General features: G+C 39.8%; 1 protein-coding gene across 1 annotated transcript; it reads left to right on the top strand.

Moving 5' to 3' along the window:
• Nucleotides 1–4,643: 4,643 nt before the first annotated feature.
• CMKLR2 (chemerin chemokine-like receptor 2) lies at nucleotides 4,644–12,348 on the top strand. Its single transcript, XM_081577768.1, has 2 exons — nucleotides 4,644–4,813; nucleotides 9,085–12,348. The coding sequence occupies exon 2, from the start codon at nucleotides 9,106–9,108 to the stop codon at nucleotides 10,171–10,173; it is 1,068 nt and encodes a 355-aa protein (XP_081433894.1). The 5' UTR covers nucleotides 4,644–4,813; nucleotides 9,085–9,105; the 3' UTR covers nucleotides 10,174–12,348.
• The last annotated feature ends 8,115 nt before the right edge of the window (nucleotides 12,349–20,463 follow it).

Below are 20,463 nucleotides of genomic sequence, written 5' to 3'. Positions count from 1 at the left end.
CAAAAGAGTCAGACACAAGTTAGTGACTAAATAACAATAGCATGGGAAATTCTACATAGGCAGACAATGGTCAGCAACATCAAAACCTTCTCTCTGGTTGAAGCAGATTAGATCCTAAATGTTCTTAGGATTCTGTTACGTACACATTTTTGCAGTGGTCCATGACAACCCATCTAACTCAACAATATGAAACTAAATTAAACTTCTTTGCATTCACCAAATGTTCTACCAGAAGGAATCTTTGTGTTTTGTCAAGGTAAATAAACTAAATGTTTCCCTCTGCAGTCAAGTCTCATTTAAAACCACACTTAAATGTTTAAAGATACACATTTCTACCAGATGTTCTTCCCCCAAATCATCTGGATTTTATAGAATGTTTATCACTATTTTTTCTGCCAGGACTCTTGCAGTGAAATCTATTCAGGAAAGAGTTTCAGCTTTATCATCTATTAAGTCTGCATAGATCAGAAACCAATTTGCTTAATTCAATAAACTGCTCTGTGCTCCAGAAGTAGATATTTGTTGCTTGAGTGTCAATGTAACTGTAACCCAGGAATGTGACAACTTGGTTCCCCACAGCAACCGAATTCCTGCGGTAAACATGCTCCTCCACGTTCTTTGGAAACCAAACCACAAACTTCAGGGGGTGCTTCTCTGAACTTTGCTCCACACCAAGCATTTTTCACACATTTCTAATGGACTCAGGTGGACCTTTTTTATATTCATGTCCACAATACAGCTTGGCACTCACTTCAGTGGCTACTCAAAAGATTTCAGATCATGGAGATCTGTATAAGTCTTTATTTCAGTCAGAATTATTTATTCGCCTTTCAGCAGCACATATGGTTTAAGACAAATACGGTAGCTATTTCCTCTTTTTCAGTCAAGTCAAAAGGACTCATCTTGGCGATGTTTTGTGCACTTCCAAATTGAGAAAAATATATGACGTCTCAATGGAAAGCCACAGCCAGTCAAGACAGTTTCATTTTTCCTGTTTAATGAATGTGAATGTTTCCTTTAAATCTGGATTTAAAGACCTAAGTTGGCCTGCTACGCATCTTCATTTCTGGTTACTGCCTAGACAGGGTTTTTTTCTATTGTTCGGACATCCCTCCAGTTTCATCTGAGTCTTCATTCACATGTCCTCTTCTCAAAAACAGAAAAAGTTTTATGTGCCTAAATATGCACCTGTGTGTGTGTATGGTATGTAGCATGTATATGTGCTCAGTCATGTCCAACTCTTTGCAACTCCATAGACTGTAGCCCACCAGGCTCCTCTGTGGAATTTTCCAAGCAAGAATACTGACGTGGGTTGCCATTTCCTCCTCCAGGGGATTTCCCAACACAGGGATCAAACCCACATCTCTTGTGTGTCCTGCATTGGCAAGCAGTTTCTTTATCATTGCCTCACCTGAGAAGCCCTGTATGTGTGTATACATTTGGTGAAACTGAAGGAAAATTCCCCCATATTTTCTTTCTGTAACTCTTTTTGCTCTTTCTCTCTTATCAAGAATAAATAGATAAGTATAACACAGTATGTTTGATGATACAGCAGAATGTCAGGGGCTTTGTTTTAGAATTTTTATTGGAGTATAGTTGCTTGAATATCAGTTTTTAAAAGTTTAAAAATACTTGTTCTTAAATATAGGCCCTTAAATTTAAATTGGCAGAAATGCCCAAGGTAATATCCTTTCTCTGTAGACCACATTTTTACTTTGAGATTGCAGGTATTTTCTTGAGATTGCATTATCATACAGTTCATTTGCATTCTCACATATGTATAGCTTTTATTTTTTCAATAATTTTATTTCTTACTATATACAAGGCATAGTGTTAGCAAAGACTGCATATCCGTGATTTAGACCATGGCAAATCAGAGAATACATCCCTTGTCTGAAATGGAATGCAAATGCTGCTATAGGAAATACAGGTCCGTTATTACCAGATGATATACATTTTCCAAAGAAGCTAGAAATTGCAATTATTTTTGTGAAGTCTATTAATGTTTAACATTAGCATTGACATCAAGCATACATTTTTTTTAACACTTTTTCAACCAAATCAAATACAGACTAACAGTTTGCAGTCTCTACAAAGTGCAGTTGGTTTAGTGGGGTAGAGTGGACCAGGCCAAGACAGGACTCCAAGATGAGAGTGCCCACGGATAAAGAGCAAATTCAGCAGCAGGAGATAGAAGAAAGGAGTTCAGACTGAGCCCAGTGTGTGTGTAGATGAGGGTTTCTTAACTTTGGCATCCTTGACTCTTGGGGTAACGTGATTCTTTGTTGTGGGGGGCTATATATTCTAGGATGCTTATCAGTATCCCTGGTCCCTGCCCACTAGATAGCAGCATTCCCCCCCGCCCCATCCTTTGTTGTGACAATCAACAGTGTCTCTAGATATTGTCAAATATCCCCTGGGAGGCAAAGTTGTCCCCAGTTTGAGATTCACAGGTGTAGATTGTGGCGGTGATGGAGAATGGGAATTGCTGTCAGAGCAGTGACACCTGGGGTGGTAAGTGGGCAGTCTAACCAAGGTTGGGAGAGAAGCATGGATCTTCCTGGAGAGGAAAGGAATAGCATGAGGGAAATGTGGTAACTGTGTTCTCTAGAGGACCAAAGGTATAGCAATCCAAAGCTTGAACCTGGAGTAAGGACTAGGAACAAGGCAATAACCCAGTTATTCAAACCAGAGAATGGAGCAGAAATAGAACCATGGATCAGGATGGCTGCCAAGTTACACTTCGAACAAGAAATATAGTTGAGTCCAAGTTTGGGGCAGAGCAGAGCTTACTGGTGGAAGTTGAAAGGCCCAAGCTCTGAGAATTCGAACAGTGAAATAGTGGGGGCAGGGAAATAGTGGTCTAACCAGAGATGGCAGAAAGCAGGCTGAGGGTCATTTATCAGGGAATTTACTCATCATTCCCTTTTGAGAACCAGGAGCTTTGTTACAGCTCCAAGGAAGGGCTCTGGTTCTAGGTAATGATCCATTGTTTTGCCTTTCTTATCAGGGTCCTCCTTAGTAACTCTAACAGAAACCCGCTAAAGTCAGGAACTTGTCCATAGATAGCATCTTTTTCCCTAGAGGAAAGAAGAGTCATCTCAACTCTTATATCAATTTGGAGAAGGTTAAAATGAGGGTCTGTGGAGAGGCCCTGAGTAGCATTAAATCTTATGCTTGCCTCACTGGCACCAAGGGGCAAGTAATTCTCAGAGGCCAACTCAGAGTTTCTATTTCCATTTAACGTACAGCCTCCTCTCCTTCACTGTTGAAAAGCTCAAAGTCTTCAAAGAGTTTGCCTCCTCCAGAGGTCACAGATTTATAGCTGGGCTGAATATGACCCACAACTATTTTGTTTTAAAACAGTAGTTTAGTAGGAGTTGGGAACTTTTCACATTAAAAATACAGATATTCAGGGACTTCCTTGGAGGTCCAATGGTTAAGACTCTGCACTTCCACTGCAGGAACTACAGGTTCAGTCCCTGGGGGGAACTAAGATCCAGCATGCTGCAAGGCATGCCAAAAAAATAAATAAAAGAAATACCTTAAAATATATATGTGTGTGTGTGTATATATATGTATAAATTTTCATCCATTCATCCAAAACTCTGGCAACACTAAGCCCTCATTTCCCACATGGAAACAGTTGGCTGAAATTGAGGCTGCTTTCCACTGAAATCAAGTCCACTATTTTTTGGTTCACCCAAATCCCATTATTTCCCCAACTTGGACTATTGTACCCATTAAAGTTACCTGCCCTTGTGACATTTAAATTATGAAATAAAGGGCAGAGGTCATTTAACTCTGCCTAAGTCACATAGGTCTATTACAACTCTAGATCTGCTCCTCATTTCCTTATAAAGCAGGAGTCTCACCAGCCCGTCATAGTCAATGGCAAAAACTGCTCCATGAGATCATCTAGGCCCCAGGCTTCTATCTCGTCAACTATCATGTTTTCCTCATCCACCTGGTATATGATGACTCATCACTGCATCCTCATTCAGCCAATAAGAAGAAGAGAAAGAGGGTAGGGGAAGGCCTGACACTGGCATAGAATCAAGAGGTCTAAACATCTTATCATATATATAAGCCAAGGACTTCCAAAGTTTGCCAACAGATCACCAGAATCCAGGCAAGAAACATGGAACAGATTGTCACTGATAGCCCTCAGAAGGAAATGACTCTGCCTACACCTGGATAACCGTTTTCTCCAGACTTTAAAACAAAAAATTTGTAATTTTAAGCTACTCAACATAGAGCACTTTGTTACAGCAGCCCTAGGAAACTAATAAAGTTAGTCTCTAGATATTTGGGTAGGTCTAAGTACCGTTTGGAAACTTAATTTGATCTGGAGGCACCTGTAAACTGTAAAGCAAAGTATTGGGTTGGCCAAAAAGTTCATTTGAGTTTTTTGTAAGATGTTACAGAAAATCTGAACAAATTTTGGCCAACCCAATACAAGCAAGGCATATAATTAAGAATATGTCCTCAAGGGTTAACTGTCTAGCCAAGGACTTGGTAGGGTAGTCTTTGAATTCTGCCTTACTTCTCTCTTTTCTCCATCCCACCCCTCCCTCTCACCATCACCAACACACAAAAACATCTGCTGTAAGTCACAGGGGAATTCCTAGCTCATATTTCCTGTGAAGGCTTCGGCTGGGCAGTATGCAGCTCCTCTTGAAGATCTTTCTCCAAGCCTAAACTGGTCATTGCATCTAACCTACGCATCTGCTTTCTGGAAGATTAGCAGTTTCTTTGGAACAGGGCTTTCTGTTTGAAGGGATTCTGTTTGGAAAGATCACTCATCCTCAAGGTAATTCTCCTGCCTGCCCCAAGAGAATTGGGAAGAAGGGTGGTTGGCATCCTTCAGCAGACCCTATGACCATTCTGGCCCAGCAGGGTCAGCAGTGACAGCTCCTGACTTGGTGAAAATAGTGGTTGTGTGCAATTAGAGGTCCTCCAATGGCTTTTCTATGTTTGGGGAATGAGATTCCATCTACTCATTCCTTCGGGTTCTGTAAGGTGATTCCAGGCCATTTGGCTTCAGGATTGCTAATAGCCTAAAGAATAGGTCACAGGCACCAAAAAGGTGGCTTCCCTGGTGGCTCAGTTGGTAAGGAATCTGCCTGCAATTCAGGACACCCAGGTTCAATCCCTGGGTCAGAAAGATCCCCTGGAGGCCATAACAACCCACTACAGTATTCTTGCCTGGAGAATCCCCATGGACAGAGGAGCCTGGGAAGCTATACAGTCTGTGGGGTCACAGAGTCAGACATGACAGAGCAACTAAGCACAGCAGAGGTAGTCATTTACTGAGCACATGTTACGCACCTGTGATGTGTTAAGCCCTGTATTAAGCACTGTGGGGTCCAGAGATGACAATCATTCTTGAGGAATTCACAGTTTGGTAGAGCAGAAATTAAAGAGAAATCAATGAAAGCATAATGTATTAAGTACAGGCAAGAGCAGTGTGACAGAAGAGGGGAAATGTCACATGGTTAAGAGCTCAGGATCTGCATTCAATGGAGCTGAGTTTCGATTCTGACTCTCCAATTAGAGGTTGCCATGATACCGGGAAAGTCACTAAGCTTTTCAAAGCTTCAGTATTTTTCTCTGTAAATAGGAAAATAGTAGTACTTATGCACTTTATATGATTTTTTCCAAGGATCAAATTAGATCATACATGCCTAGCATCTAGGATATTACCAACAGCATTGACTACTGCATATGATAATAGTTATTATTAAGTATCATTAATATAATTATCTGAGGGGAGGTAATGTTAGAAAATGTTTCCAAGAAAAGGTGGCATTTGAGCTGAATAATGAAAAATAAAGCGAAGTTGGCTGAGTTTGGGTTTGGGAGGATGTTAATGAATTGCTTTTGTTTATTATGCTCAGTTAGATTCCTCAAATGAATTTAGATAAGATGATGAATTCAGTGTTAGTCAAACTGAACTTGAGAAGGCTGTGAGCAATACAATATGTTTTGACCTCTTCATTCTAACCCTACTATAATCTCAAATCTTATATATCTGCCCTATTAGTGATTATAGCTCCATGAAATGACTATAACTACTAGTATTTTTTCTACTTGATTTTGAATACTACAGATAGAAATAGCAAAATAAATTGATGAAGCTAGAATTGTACCCAATAAGCTTTGTTTTGGTTGAAAAATTGACATTTAAGTTTTCTTAGCCTAAGAAACTAGACTTGATAACAGGAAAGAAAAAAGAGACCACAGAAGAAAATTTACCTTGGATGAAATTATAATAGATAACATTTGGTATAGATAAAATAAGAAAAATAAAACTGAACAATAAATCTCTGTTGTAATGTAGAAAAGAATTCAAATTCAAAACAAAGAAATACCAGTACAATAAAAATTTAAATAAAGTTTGAAAGTTGAAAGTCGCTCAGTCTTGTCCAACTCTCTGTGACCCCATGGACTATACAGTCCATGGAATTCTCCAGGCCAGAATACTGGAGTGGGTACCCTTTCCCTTAAAAGCACTTTACAGGAAGTTAATGTAGAAATTAAGTGGTCATTGTCAAGTTCATTCCAAAATGTATCTTAGTTGAAAAGTCTTTCATATTGATATAATTCTGATGAACTTATTTGAATTCATAAACACAATCAGAACATCCATGAGTGCCAAATAGTGGGTCAAAATCTCCACTGCTTGCCTGTGACATCCAGGTGGTTAGCCAAGGAAGCAAGTGGAACTCTGTCCAGATCTTAAGAAGTCAGACTACTGAAGGTTTTTTTTCAGAAGTCTTTTATTATTATTATTATTAGAGGAATAATGGCTTTACAACGTTGTAGTGGCCTCGCTGTGCATCAACGTGAATCAATCAGTTGTATATATAGCCCCTCTCTCTGGAGCCTCCCTTCCCCCACCATTCCATCTCTCTGTGTCATCATACAGTGCCAGGCTGGCTCCCTGTGTCATGTAGCAGCTTTCTGCTTACATGTTTTACACATGATAGTGTATGTATGTCACCACTGCTTTCGCAATTTCTCCTTGCTGCTTCTTCCCCTGCTGTGTCCACAAGTCTGTTCTCTATATCTGCATCTCCTTCTCTTCTCTGTAAACAGGTTCATGGGTACAAATAAAGAGGTTGAAGTCATCCCACATAAATCTTAATCTGTTTTCTTTTGCATCTTCCATAAAATAATAATACCTAGTAAGAACTTAATAAGTACTTGAATGTTAGATTCTCTCGAGTCAGCCCTGCAAACATTATGAACATAGAAATTGCACCTATAGTGTGAATCATTTTAATTTAGCACTTACTGAATATTTTACAAAATTAAACTTTCACAGCTTTGAGACTGATTATAGCAAAATTTAGGTCCACCGAGACTTGGACACCTAGAGTGTTAATCACAATTCCTACCAAGAAATATACTATTTCTAGTTCATAAGATGAAAAAAAAAAATGCTTTTTTTTTTTTTGCCACACCATGTGGCATGTGGGATCTTAGTTCCCTGATCAGAGCATTGTGAACAAGGAGTCTAAACCACTGGACTGCCAGGAAAGTCTGAAAAAAAATGTTGTAATTTATGATATTTCTTTAATGATTGTAGGTCTATTCAGGTTTTGTTTCTACTTGTGTCCGTCTTGGAAGAATCCTTTTTTTTCTAGGAAATATTTTGCCGAATATTTCAAGTAAGTATTTTATTCATAGTTCTCTCTCATTTACAAAATCTCTACTTCCTTCCTTTTTTTTTTTTTATTGAAGGATAATTGCTTTATAGAATTTTGTTGTTTTCTGTCAAACCTCAACCTGAATCAACCGTAGGTATACATATATCTCCTCCCTTTTGAACTTCCCTCCCATCTCCCTCCCCACCCCACCCCTCTAGGTTAATACAGAGCCCCTGTTTGAGTTTCTTAGTCATACAGCAAATTCCTGTTGGCTATTTTACATATGGTAATGTAAGTTTCCATGTTACTCTTTCCATACATCTCACCCTCTCCCCATGTCCATAAGTCTATTCTCTATGTCTGTTTTTCCATTGCTGCCCTGTAAGTAAATTCTTCAGTGCTATTTTTCTAGATTCCATATATATGGGTTAGAATACAATATTTATCTTTCTCTTTCTGACTTACTTCACTCTGTATAATAGGTTCTAGGTTCATCCACCTCATTAGAACTGACTCAAAGGCGTTTCTTTTGATGCCCTAGTAATATTCCATTGTGTATATGTACCACAACATTTTTGTCCATTCATCTGTTGATGGATATCTAGTTGCTTCCATGTTCTAGCTATTGTAAATAGTGCTGCAATGAACAATAGGATACATGTGTCTTTTTCAATTTTGGTTTCCTCAGGGTACATGCCTAATAGTGGGACTGCTGGGTCATATGGTGGTTTTATTTCTAGTTTTTTAAGGAACCTCCATACCATCTTCCATAGTGGCTATATCAATTTACATTCCCACCAATGGTGCAAGAGCGTTCCCTTTTCTCCATACCCTCTCCAGCATTTATTGTTTGTAGACTTTTTGATGATGGCCATTCTGACCAGTGTGAGGTGATAGCTCATTGTAGTTTTGATTTGCATTTCTCTAATAATGAGCAATGTTGAGCATCTTTTCATGTGTTTGTTAGCCATCTGTATGTCTTCTTTGGAGAAATGTCTGTTTAGGTCTTTTTCCCACTTTTTGATTGGGTTGTTTTGTTTTTCTGGTATTGAGTTGTATGAGCTGCTTGTATATTTTGGAAATTAATCCTTTGTCAGTTGTTTCATTTGCTATTATTTTCTTCCATTCTGAGGGTTGTCTTTTCACCTTGCCTATAGTTTCCTTTGCTGTGCAAAAGCTATTAAGTTTAATCAGGTCCCACTTGTTTACTTTTGTTTTTATTTCCATTACTCTAGGAGGGGGGTCGTACAAAATCTCTACTTCTATCGTTATGTCTCCCTTTTGTCCCTAAATTGTTATTAGTGCCTATTAAGATAAAGTATTTTTATCCTTATGTCCTTTGTCATTTACTAAACACTTCTTCTAAGTTGTTTTCTATAAATAAATTTTTTTTAAGTTGTTTTCTTTCTTTTTAAATTTGCTTCCATAGATTTGTTCATTCTGCAAGATCATGGAAGATCTAGAGGAGACATTATTTGAAGACTTTGAGAACTACTCCTATGCCCTGGAATATTACTCCCCAGAGACTGACTCAGAGGAGAAAGCACACCTGGGAGCCACTCACTGGGTCTCCTTGGTATTGTGCTGTTTGGCATTTGTCCTGGGCATTCCAGGAAATGCCACTGTCATTTGGTTCACAGGATTCAAGTGGAAGAAGACAGTCACCACTCTCTGGTTCCTCAATCTAGCCATCGCAGATTTCATTTTTCTTCTCTTCCTACCTCTGTACATCTCCTATGTGGCCATGAATTTTCACTGGCCCTTTGGCATCTGGTTGTGCAAGGCCAATTCCTTCATTGCCCAGTTGAACATGTTTGCCAGTGTCTTCTTCCTGATGGTGATAAGCCTGGACCGCTATATCTACTTGATCCACCCTGTCTTATCTCATCGGTACCGTACCCTCAGGAACTCTCTGATTGTTATTATAGTTGTTTGGTTTTTGGCTTCACTAATGGGTGGGCCAGCTCTGTACTTCCGGGACACTCTGGAGTTGAATAACCACACTCTTTGCTATAACAACTTCCATGAGCATGATGAGGACCTCAGGTTGATGAGGCATCATGTGCTGACCTGGGTGAAAGTTATTGTTGGGTACCTCCTCCCTCTGCTAACAATGAGCATTTGCTACTTGTGCCTCATCTTCAAGGTGAAGAAGCGAAGCATCCTGATCTCCAGTAAGCACTTCTGGACCATCCTGGCTGTGGTCATGGCCTTTCTGATTTGCTGGACTCCTTATCACCTGTTTAGCATTTGGGAACTCACGATTCATCACAATAGCCATTTCCACCAAGTGCTACAGGCTGGCATCCCCCTCTCCACTGGCCTGGCGTTCCTCAATAGTTGCTTGAATCCCATCCTTTACGTCCTGATTAGTAAGAAGTTCCAAGCGCGCTTCCGGGCCTCAGTGGCTGAGATACTAAAATACACACTGTGGGAGGTGAGCTGTTCAGGCACCCTGAGTGAACAGCTCAGGAACTCTGAAACCAAGAATCTGAGTCTCCTGGAAACAGCCCAGTGAATTCTTGCCCTCCCACCCATCAGCACACGACTTTTGGGTGGTTCCCCTGACATGCTTTCAGATTATTTGGTTCCAAGACATAGAGCTGATTGTATCTTTTTATTTTTATTTTTTTGGTAATTTTATTGGCATCCTATTTTTATTTAGATATAAAACATAAGAAGGATCTTCATTTTTCTTTTCAGCAACTTAAATTATCTTATTCTTGCTAATTATACCATAGTGGATTAACCAACACTACTTTTCTAATTTTAATGACTTTTTAAAAGTTCTAAATTTTAGCATTAAATGTATGATTGATTTCAAAAATATAAAAATAGGGGTGCTTAAGCTCATTTTAATTCTGCACAAGTAACCTATTATTCTTAAAATGCAACATATGTACTTAATTTCTTTATTTCATGTAATCTGTGTATGTGCCTTTATGAATTAAAGTGATAGTTGATTATAGTAGGTTAAAATTGTCCCAGTTAACTATGAATGCTTGGTAAACTGCCCCAAAATCTAGAAAATAACTAATATTATTGTCTCTCACGATTCTGAGAATCAGGAATTTAAACAAGGCACAGAAGGGAGGTTTGTCTCTCTGTTTCACACTATCAGGGGCCTCAGCTGGATGGGCCAAGCAGCTCTTTTCCCTTCCGCCTTCTCTCCCCTTCCTGCTTCTCCTTCCCCTCTTCTCCTCCCCTCATTTCTTGTATCTTCTCCTCTTCTTTCTTCACATGGGTATTCCGGCATGGCACCTCAGGGAAGCCAGACTTAGGGTAATACAGGGCTCTAAGAGACCAGGGTGGAAACTTCCACTCCTCTTAACGGCTATGCCAGACACTGCACACGTCCACTGTACTCTATTGATCAAAGCAGTCACTGGCCAGATCAGATTCAAGAAGAGGGGACACAGACCCCACCTCTCACTACTATTATAAATGTTTTATATAAAGGTTTATGGAAAGTTCTGGATATGTGCAAATATGTAGAATATTGCTATAAACATGAAACACTGACATCCAGATAGTAGGTAGGCCAGCCCAATATCAGAAAGATTTCAGGAAAAGGAGGCATGTATGATATTTCCACTTTCTATTCCTATATTTATATAGACGACAGTGTAAGACTAATAAAGTATACCTTCAAGTCAATGACCTTTTCATGATCAAATCTGTTGCATTTAAGACTACAATAGTATTTTGACTTCTATTCATTTATCCCTTTAGCAAATAGATGACTAAGAGTTATATAAAACCTTAGTAGATAGATATCTTGAGGGATGTCAAGAGGCGGCCCTAGTGGTAAAGAACCTGCCTGCCAATGCAGGAGATGTAAGAGATGTGGGCTTGACCCCTGGGTTGGGAAGATTCCCCTGGAGGAGGGCAGGGCAATCCACTCCAGTATTCCCGCCTGGAGAATCCCATGGACAGAGGAGCCTGGCTGGCTACAGTTCATAGGGTCGCCCAGAGTTGGACATGACTGAAGCAACTTAGCACGCACACAAGATGAATAAGGTACTTATAGAGAGTGAGAGTAAACTTGTATAAGAACAATCCTAAAGCAAGATAGACAGTAGTAAATACTACAAGTGAGCCAAGAAGAGTGTAGCCTGTTCAGAGAGGAAAGAGATGGACTCCAGTGTGCCAGTGAAGAAACATTGGAAATCTATGTGGCTTGGCATTGGGGTTTCCTTAAAGATGCTACTCTTTTCCATGTCTCTGCTGGTTCTCTGATCTTTTATAAATACAAACTGCTACTCACTGCAATTTTTAAAATACTCACTTTTCTATAATTCCTCAATTTTATTTGAAAGTTGTGAGGGAAGATATGTATCTTTCTTTTTAATTTCATCTCTTAGTTTTTAGAAATGCTAATATCAGATCATTTACTGGCTATGTTCTTTAATGTTAGCCCCATGAGACAATCAGATCTGGTTTGGAAATTATTCCAAGAAAAAAATAAAATATGTGGCATAGCTCAGCATATGCCAAACTTTTGCCATTCCCAAGCTTCCTGCCTCCTGCCATACCCAGTACAGGTTAAGGGAAGATTGGGAGAGAAAGGCTCATTATGAGTTTCCAGCCCTCTGCACGAGGATTTGCAATATTTCACTTTGGTGTACCCCGCAACCCTCAAGGGATGGGCTCCCAGGATCAGGAGAAAAGCTGGAGGATCCAAGAAAGAAAAGAGAATTATGTAGGTTCATCCCTGGTTTGTGCAGAGAGAGACTGACTCTGAAGGCTGGGGGAGAAAGAAGGCAGCTGAGGAACAGGAAGGAAGGTAATTAAGCTATCAGGGTCAAAAGTACATTATGGAGCGGTGGTGGTCTGGAAGTTACCTTTCAAGACAGTGCTTCCTAAGCTTTGTGAGTTAGGAACCTGTGCAGAGCAATTCCGTTTTTCCCATGCTATGGGCACAGCATCTAAAGCCTGTGAGCTTTCCAAGGGCCTGTGAAAATGTTTGAGATCCTGAAAAAATATCATCGTCTCTAAAATTAAAAAGGGAAACTTGAAAAGTCAAAATTAATAAATATTCTGAGCTTATTTGAAAGTCTAATGAGAAGTTATGGGTCCTTTCCCCAGAAAAAAATGCTTTTAAATAAAATTTCAGGGAGTCCTTATACCGCAAGCAAAGAACTCCAATTTTAGTGGCTTTTAAAATAGATGATAATGGGGCTTCCTTGGTGGTCCAGTGGTTAGGAGTCTGTTTTGCGATGCAGGAGACACGGGTTGACTTCCTGGTCTGGGAGTATCCCACATGTTGTGGGCAACTAAGCCCGTCCACCACAACCGTTGAGCCTGTGCTCTGGAGCCGGGGAGCTGCAGCTACTGAGCCCAAGTGCTGCAACTATGGAAGCCCATGTGCCCTAGAGCCTGTGCTCTGCAACAAGAGAAGCCATCACAGTAAGAAGTCCAAGCACAGCATCTAAGACGAAGCACAGCCAAAAATAAATAAAATAGCTGATAGTCTGGGTGTAACTTATAGGAATCTACTAGTTGAAAGTAGCAACCAATGCAAGCACTTTCTAGCAGAAACAGGAGTTCATTTTTATTCTCAACTTGAGGGAAGATCCAGAGCGTAGTGTAGGACCCAAGGCTGGGCTCAGATTTAGGGACTTCAAGCCTCCTCCTCTGGCAGCTGGAATTGGATAGTGGGGCTCTCCAGGGGTCTAATAACCTCTAATGAGTAGAATGAATGAATGAAAGGACAGAGGGGACTGGAGGAAGAGGACTGCACTGGGGCAGTCTGAGGAGGAAGCAAGGAAGGTCCGTGCCTAGTTGGCAGAAGAGTAAAGAATCCCACGGCTCCCAGGGACTGGGGTATGAACCCAACAAGACAGATCTGATTCCTTCTCAATGGAAGGAAACTGCCAAACAGAGGGCAAGTTTTAGGGCCTCCTGAGGCAAGATATCTGGCTTTGAATTATGACTCCCAATTTATCCTAGCTCTATGACCTTGGCTAAATTGACCTAAATTTTTAGACCTCAGTTTCCCCCATCTGCAAAATGGATTCATAATAGTAGTACCTACTACATAGGGTTATTGTGAAAATTAAATGAACTGACAAATGTGAAGTACTTCAAGTGGGTGCTTAGTCCTATAAATACTTAATATTACCTGGTATTATACTTATTCAGTGAAACTCTCATCTTCTGACATAGTAATTACTTATTAATGTTAGAGCCCTTTCTCCTCTTGAATGAATATTAAAAAAATCTCATAGGAAGAAGAAGGGAACTTATACAAAAAATTTCAAATTTTATGAATTTTATTTTAAAATGTGTATTTATTAAGAATTTCCTGGCAGTCCAGTGGTTAAGGCTCTGTGCACTCACTGCCTAGGCCCCAGGCTCAATCCCTGGTCTGAGTACTAAGATCTTTTAAGCTGCACATTGTGGCCTAATTAATAAATATTTTTTTAAATGTATAAAGTTTAGAAATACTATAAAAGGATATTATGGGCTGGGAGGCTACAAGAGGCAGGAAAAGTAGAATGAAAGACATTAAAAGAGGTGATTTAAGTGCAGCTAGAATGACTGTAATTTTAACAAGTGCAGGTGAAAAAGTATTTCAGGTAGATGGCGCCACAAGAGCATATGTTTAGAGGACGGAAAACAGGCTGTGTTCAGAAAAGAGAGGAGTCCCATTTTATAGGGACAAAGCAAGGATAGAAGATTCCCAGGTTGGGGGCTTCCCTTGTGGCTCAGATGGTAAAGAAGATTCCCAGGTTGGAGTCAGGCTTGAATAGTAATTCACCGTTCAATATTCTTCCACGTGTGCAGTAGTTCTTTGGGGATGCACACTTAGAAGTCTGTGGACAGTTTCCTTTGATGTTCACTTTTCTAAAAGCTGGGCTTCCCTTGTGGCTCAGTTGCTAAAGAATCCACCTGCAGTGCAAGAGACCCAGGCTCGATCCCTAGGTTGGGAAGATCCCCTGGAGAAGGGAAAGGCTACCCACTCCGGTATTCTGGCCTGGAGAATTCCACGGACTGTATAGTCCATGGGGTTGCAACGAGTCGGACACGACTTAGCGATTTTCCCTCACTTCACTTTGCTAAAAGCTATTCAGGACAATGACATTCCAAATGACAGACTTCCATTTGGGACATTTTCTAGATGCAACTATTATTCATACAGGGCATGTATGGAGAGAATATCTGTTTATCTTTCTTAATTTTCATTTTAAGCTTATCGTTATGTGATACTGTTGTTTTACCTTAGCTAGTTGAGGGTATGAAGCAAGGGTTAGACAAAACAGGATCAAACTGTCTGAATGCAGGAATGAAGAACTTTCCCCATTCTGTTGCCAATATATTACCTGGCCCATGAAGACATGGGCTTGCGTTCCTTCTCTCTCACTTACTAGGTGAATGACTGGGGAATGATCTTTCAGAGGTGTATCCTTATCTGTAAGTACTGATGATAGTGTTTGCTTTATCTCACAGGCTTATAATGAGGTTCATATTAGACGAAGTATGTGAGGCATGCACTTTTTTTTATATACTTATTTTACAGACAATAACTGTCATTGCCAAATGTATTTGTTTGGAAAAAAATTATACACACATCCAAAAACACTAATGTAACTCTTTTTTGTATCTTTGTCCATAAGCTTATAGTTCATAGTCAGTGAAAAAATCAAGCATTTTCATTGCTGCTATAGTCTCCATTACTTTCTAAAGTAAATTATTAAATTTATAAAAACTTTTATAGGCCATGATTTAGCCCTTTCTGTTGTTAAAACAGTCCTCTTATTTCCCTGCTGCTTCTGTCCACAGATCTCCAGATCAGAGCTTTTTTTTTTTTACTGAAATGTAGTTGACATACAATACTATATTAGTTTCAGGTGTACAACATAGTAGTTTGACATTTATGTACATTAAAATTGGTCACTATACTAAATCTAGTAAACACCCGTCACCATAAAAAGCTACTACAATTTTACGGACTATAACCCTTACACTGTACATTACATTGCTGTGACTTATTTTAAATTTGTCCCTCTTAATTCCTTTCATCTATTTCACCATCCTCCACCCCTCCCATCCACTCCCACCTCCACCTCTGCTCTGCCTTTGTCATTCTCTGGCTGGAAACCAGGCTCCCCACTGCCCTCACAGAATAAGCCAGCCTGTAACTCAGATGTGTCTACAACCTGGCCCTGTCTATTAATAATCCCAAACTGACACTACAAAATCCAGCCAAGCTGGTCTAATTGCCTCCAAAAATTGTTCTCATTCTTGCCTTCTCATTCTGCCTTTCACACCATCCTGGAACTTTCTTTTTTTAAAATGAATGACTGATTAAGATCTATCCGACTCAAGTCCTAACTCTTGTAAAAAACTTTTATTCAATTCTAGTCTTCCCTGACTCTCTGGACTTTTGGATTACTGTGACCCCTCCTTATCTGCAGGTTCTACATCTGCAGATTCAACCAACCACAAATCAAAAATATCTGAAAAAAGAAAAAAATTCCATAAAGTTGCAAAAAGCAAAACTTCGATTTGTCACGTGCTGGCAACTATTTACCTAGCATTTACATTGTATTAGGTATTATAAATAGTCAAGATGATTTAATACAGGAGGATGCTAATAGGTTATATGCAAATACTATATTTTATATTTATATAAGAAATTTGAGCATCTTTGGATTTTGGTACCTGAGGTTTGGGCGTGGTTCCTGGAACCAATCCACCCTTGGATACTGAAGGATGACTGTACTTGTTTAATCACAAAATAACTTTTAACGATTTTAAGGATGTTTGAACCACCACCCTATGGCTATTTTCTTACTCCTTTTGTAATTTTATAACATCTAACATAGTGACACTGAATGAATCAGTCTGAATTCCCACACTGTGCCCAGTTCTTATACTGGATGGATGAATATGAAAAAATAAATAAGGTTTCAGCATCAGGTAATCACTCAGGGAGCATATCAAAAAAGATGGTGTTCTTATTCCAAGGCCAGAAACAGGAAAACAAAATCTCTTTCTCTATGTATACCTATGCCTCCTGAACATACTGGTTCAAAAAAACAATTCAGTATACTGGCTCATGTGAATATGTGAGCATTGCTCATAATAGCAAAAAACTGAAAGCAAACTAAAGATCCAATAACCAGACTAAGTAAGATATGAGAAAATGGATTATATAACTGTTAAAAAAATGAAGTCTTTTATGTACCGTTACAGAATAAAAGATATCTAAGTCTATTTCTATGGACAAAACTTAAGATGCAGAAATTTGCATCATATGCTATAATTAGTAGGCTACAATTAGTCTATACATATGCTTAGACTAGCTCTGAAAGACCTAAGAAACTGGTGACCTTGGTTGCTTTTATGAAAGTGAATGGGAAACCTGGGGGACAGGGAAGACTTCACTGTATAAACTCGAGAATTTTGAATGATATTAATGTGTTATCTCCTTAAATGACATTAATTAAAAGATACCATTAATTTTTCATTCAAGGCCATGGAGTCAATATCTTAAAATCATATACTTTGTAATTCTAAGATTTACCAGACAGGTGTGGTTTGAATTGACTATTCTAAACTTTTTAACTCTTACTTTTAACCATTGTTTTTCCTATATTTAGGCAGCATGGTCTGTGGTATCTCGGTTCAGATCAGGAATCCGTGTCCCTTGCAGTGAAAGCACTGTGCCTTAACCACTGGACTCCAGGGGAGCCCCTTACAAACATTTTTAATCATTAGTTTAAAATTAATGACTTTTCATACTTAACATTTTGGTCAAGCTACTTGGTACTCAAGCTATCTGGTACTCAAGTCAGTGACTGTGAATTACTTTTGGCTATTCACTAGACTACTACATCTCTGCTTTTCCATATCATTTACAGAATCCCCAGGCTCCGCTGTTCACCACAAAATCAAGTGCTGCCCTCTGCTGGCTCTCATAATCATGAAAACCTGAAAAGAGCTCCAGTGATTTTAGACAGGGTCTGTTGTAATCTCTTTGGCCTACAGACTACAAAATGAACATTTTTGGAGGTCTACAGTTCCCAAGCTCTACTTCTTTGAAAACTACTGCTGCAAAGAATATATACTCAAGGGACTTCCTTGGTGGTCAGTGGTTAAGACTTCACACTTTCAATGAGGGGGTCCTGAGTTTGATTCCTGGTCAAGGAACTAGATCCCACATGCCACTTCCAAGACTTCTTGTTCAGTTGCTCAGTCGTGTCCGAGTCTTTGCCACCCCATGGACTGCAGCACGCCAGGCTTCCTTGTCCTCTCCATCTCCCAGAGTTTGCTCAAACTCATGTCCATTGAGTCAGTGATGCCATCCCTCTCATCATGTTGTCTCCTCTTGCAACCAAGACCGGCTACAGCCAAATAAGTAAAAAACATTTAAAAATACATATATAATATATACTCAAACGTTCAATATATTGCAAACTGTTAACATGCAGCTGTTTCCAATACTGGAATATCATCTGACTACAGTACCACTCTCCTCTCAGCACATTCATTCAACTGTAGCACCACCTCAGTATTGAAGATCCCCCACCCCGACAGACTGAGTCAGACTTACAAATTCAGGTAGAATGTCCTATTTCCTCACCCAAGCTAGACTCATGAATCACAGCCTAGGGATCAATCACCCATCTTTAGGCCTCCCTCCCAAACACTACTACACAGTTCAGTTCAGTTGCTCAGTCATGTCCGACTCCCTGTGACCCCATGGACTGCAGCACGCCAGGCTTCCCTGTCCATCACCAACTCCCGGAGCTTACTCAAACTCATGTCTATGGAGTCAGTGATGCCATCCAGCCATCTCATCCTCTGTCGTCCCCTTCTCCTCCTGCCTTCAATCTTCTCAGCATCACGGTCTTTTCCAAGGAGTCAGTTTTTTGCATCAGGTGGCCAAAGTATTGGAATTTCAGCTTCAGCATGTCTTTCCAGTGAATATTCAGGACTCATTTCCTTGAGGATTGACTGGTTTGATCTCCTTGCAGTCCAAGGGACTCGCAAGAGTCTTCTCCAACACCAGTTCAAAAACGTCAATTCTTCGGCACTTAGCTTTATGGTCCAACTCTCACATCCATGCATGATTACTGGAAAAACCATACCTTTGACTAGACGGATTTTTGTCAGTAGTATTTCTTTTTAATATGCTGTCGTTTGGTCATAGCTTTTTTTCCACGGAGCAAGCGTCTTTTAATTTCACGGCTGCAGTCACCATCTGCAGTGACTTTGGAGCCCAAGAAAATAAAAGTCTATCACTGTTACCCTCGTTTCTCCATCTATTTGCCATGGAGTGATGGGACCAGATGCCATGATCTTTGTTTTTTCAGTGTTGAGTTTTAAGCCAGTGTTTTCACTCTCCTCTTTTACTCTCATTAAGAGGCTCTGGTTCTTGTTTTATGCCATCAGGATGGTGTCATCTGCGTATCTGAGTTTTATTATTTTTCCTGGCAATTTTGATCCCAGCCTGGTATTTTGCATGATGTACTCTGCATGTAAGTCAAATAAGCAGGGTGACAATATACAGCCTTGACTCCTTTCCCAATTTGTTACTAGTCTGTTGTTCCATGTCCATTTCTGTTGCTTCTTGACCTGCATAAAGATTTCTCAGGCGGCAGGTAAGGTGGTCTGGTATTCCCACCTCTTGAAGAATCTTTAGGCCTCCCTTCCCAAACACACTACTACACAGCCTCAACACAAATTCTCCCTCAACAGTACAGAAGGCATCACTTAAAATTTGCAATGTTGCCTTGATAAAGGTTGCAACTCATGACAAACTCTGAGAATCCTCCCCTCCTCTAGGTGGCCTACAGGCTGTCACTTTGTGTCATGTCTTAACTCTTCACGACCCCATGGACCATTGTCTACCAGGCTATTCTGTCCATAGGATTATCCAGGTAACAATACTGGAGTGGGCTTTGATTTCCTTCTCCAGGGGATCTTCCCAACCCAGGGACTGAACCCCATGTCCCTTGCATTAGCAGGTGGGTTTTTTACCACTAGTGCCACTGGGAAATCAAGCTCTGGGTTAGGTAGGTGTCCTTTAGTAAGTCACACATCCTAACTCATGTAACACGTAACATTTTTAGTTGGGACTTGTAATTGTGATTTTAGTCACAAGTAGACCCTAGCTTGAAGATGTTAGGTCACCACAAACTACTGTCAGCCATTGTCACCAACTACAAAATGAGTTAGTCTTGGCCTTTAATTCCTTTAACTCCAAATGTTTAACTATCCAACAAAATGATATTATTTGCCACGTGTCTGGTATTGCCATAAGCACTTTACCTGTTTTTCATTTATTTCTTTTGATTCAAGATATTATGAATATTCTCATTGAGGAGTCAGCTCACATATCAGGTAACTTTGTAATTGAGCCATTATATATGGGCCATATTAATTTAAAATCAACTCCTGGCAGTTAACTGCCTTGGACCTGGGTAACTAAAGTCCCAAAAGCCAAGTGATGTGATCAAAGGAAAAAAAAACTTAGTACAAATTCTCAGTCAAGTATACCTCTCCAATAATATAAACACTTGAACTACTGCAGTAAAAGCTGTATCACCACTTACAGAGGACGTCACTAACAGGTAGAGAAATTGTCCTAAGTCCACTTTTGTTTATAAAATCTACCTTACATCTATGCATAGCCACAGTATTCATAACAGGTAGTCCCCCTCTTTTTTGGCTAAATGTTGAACGACAATGCTGACCTAAATTTACATTATTTATGAATTACCTAGCCACTGAAATTTCTTCCCTCAAAAATGGAATATAAGTACCACCTTCTTATTTAGAAATCAAGAGCCAAGGG

Source organism: Giraffa tippelskirchi, chromosome 3, assembly GCF_054371585.1.
Source record: "Giraffa tippelskirchi isolate mGirTip1 chromosome 3, T2T-mGirTip1v1.2.pri, whole genome shotgun sequence".
Classification (NCBI taxonomy): Eukaryota; Metazoa; Chordata; class Mammalia; order Artiodactyla; family Giraffidae; genus Giraffa; species Giraffa tippelskirchi.
The sequence above is the reverse complement of the archived record's forward strand: the minus strand, read 5'-3'. Positions and strand labels throughout refer to the sequence as shown.

Coding starts and splice junctions, on each gene's coding strand:
- CMKLR2 (XM_081577768.1), top strand. CDS start 9,106: ATGGAAGATCTAGAGGAGACATTATTTGAAGACTTTGAGAACTACTCC.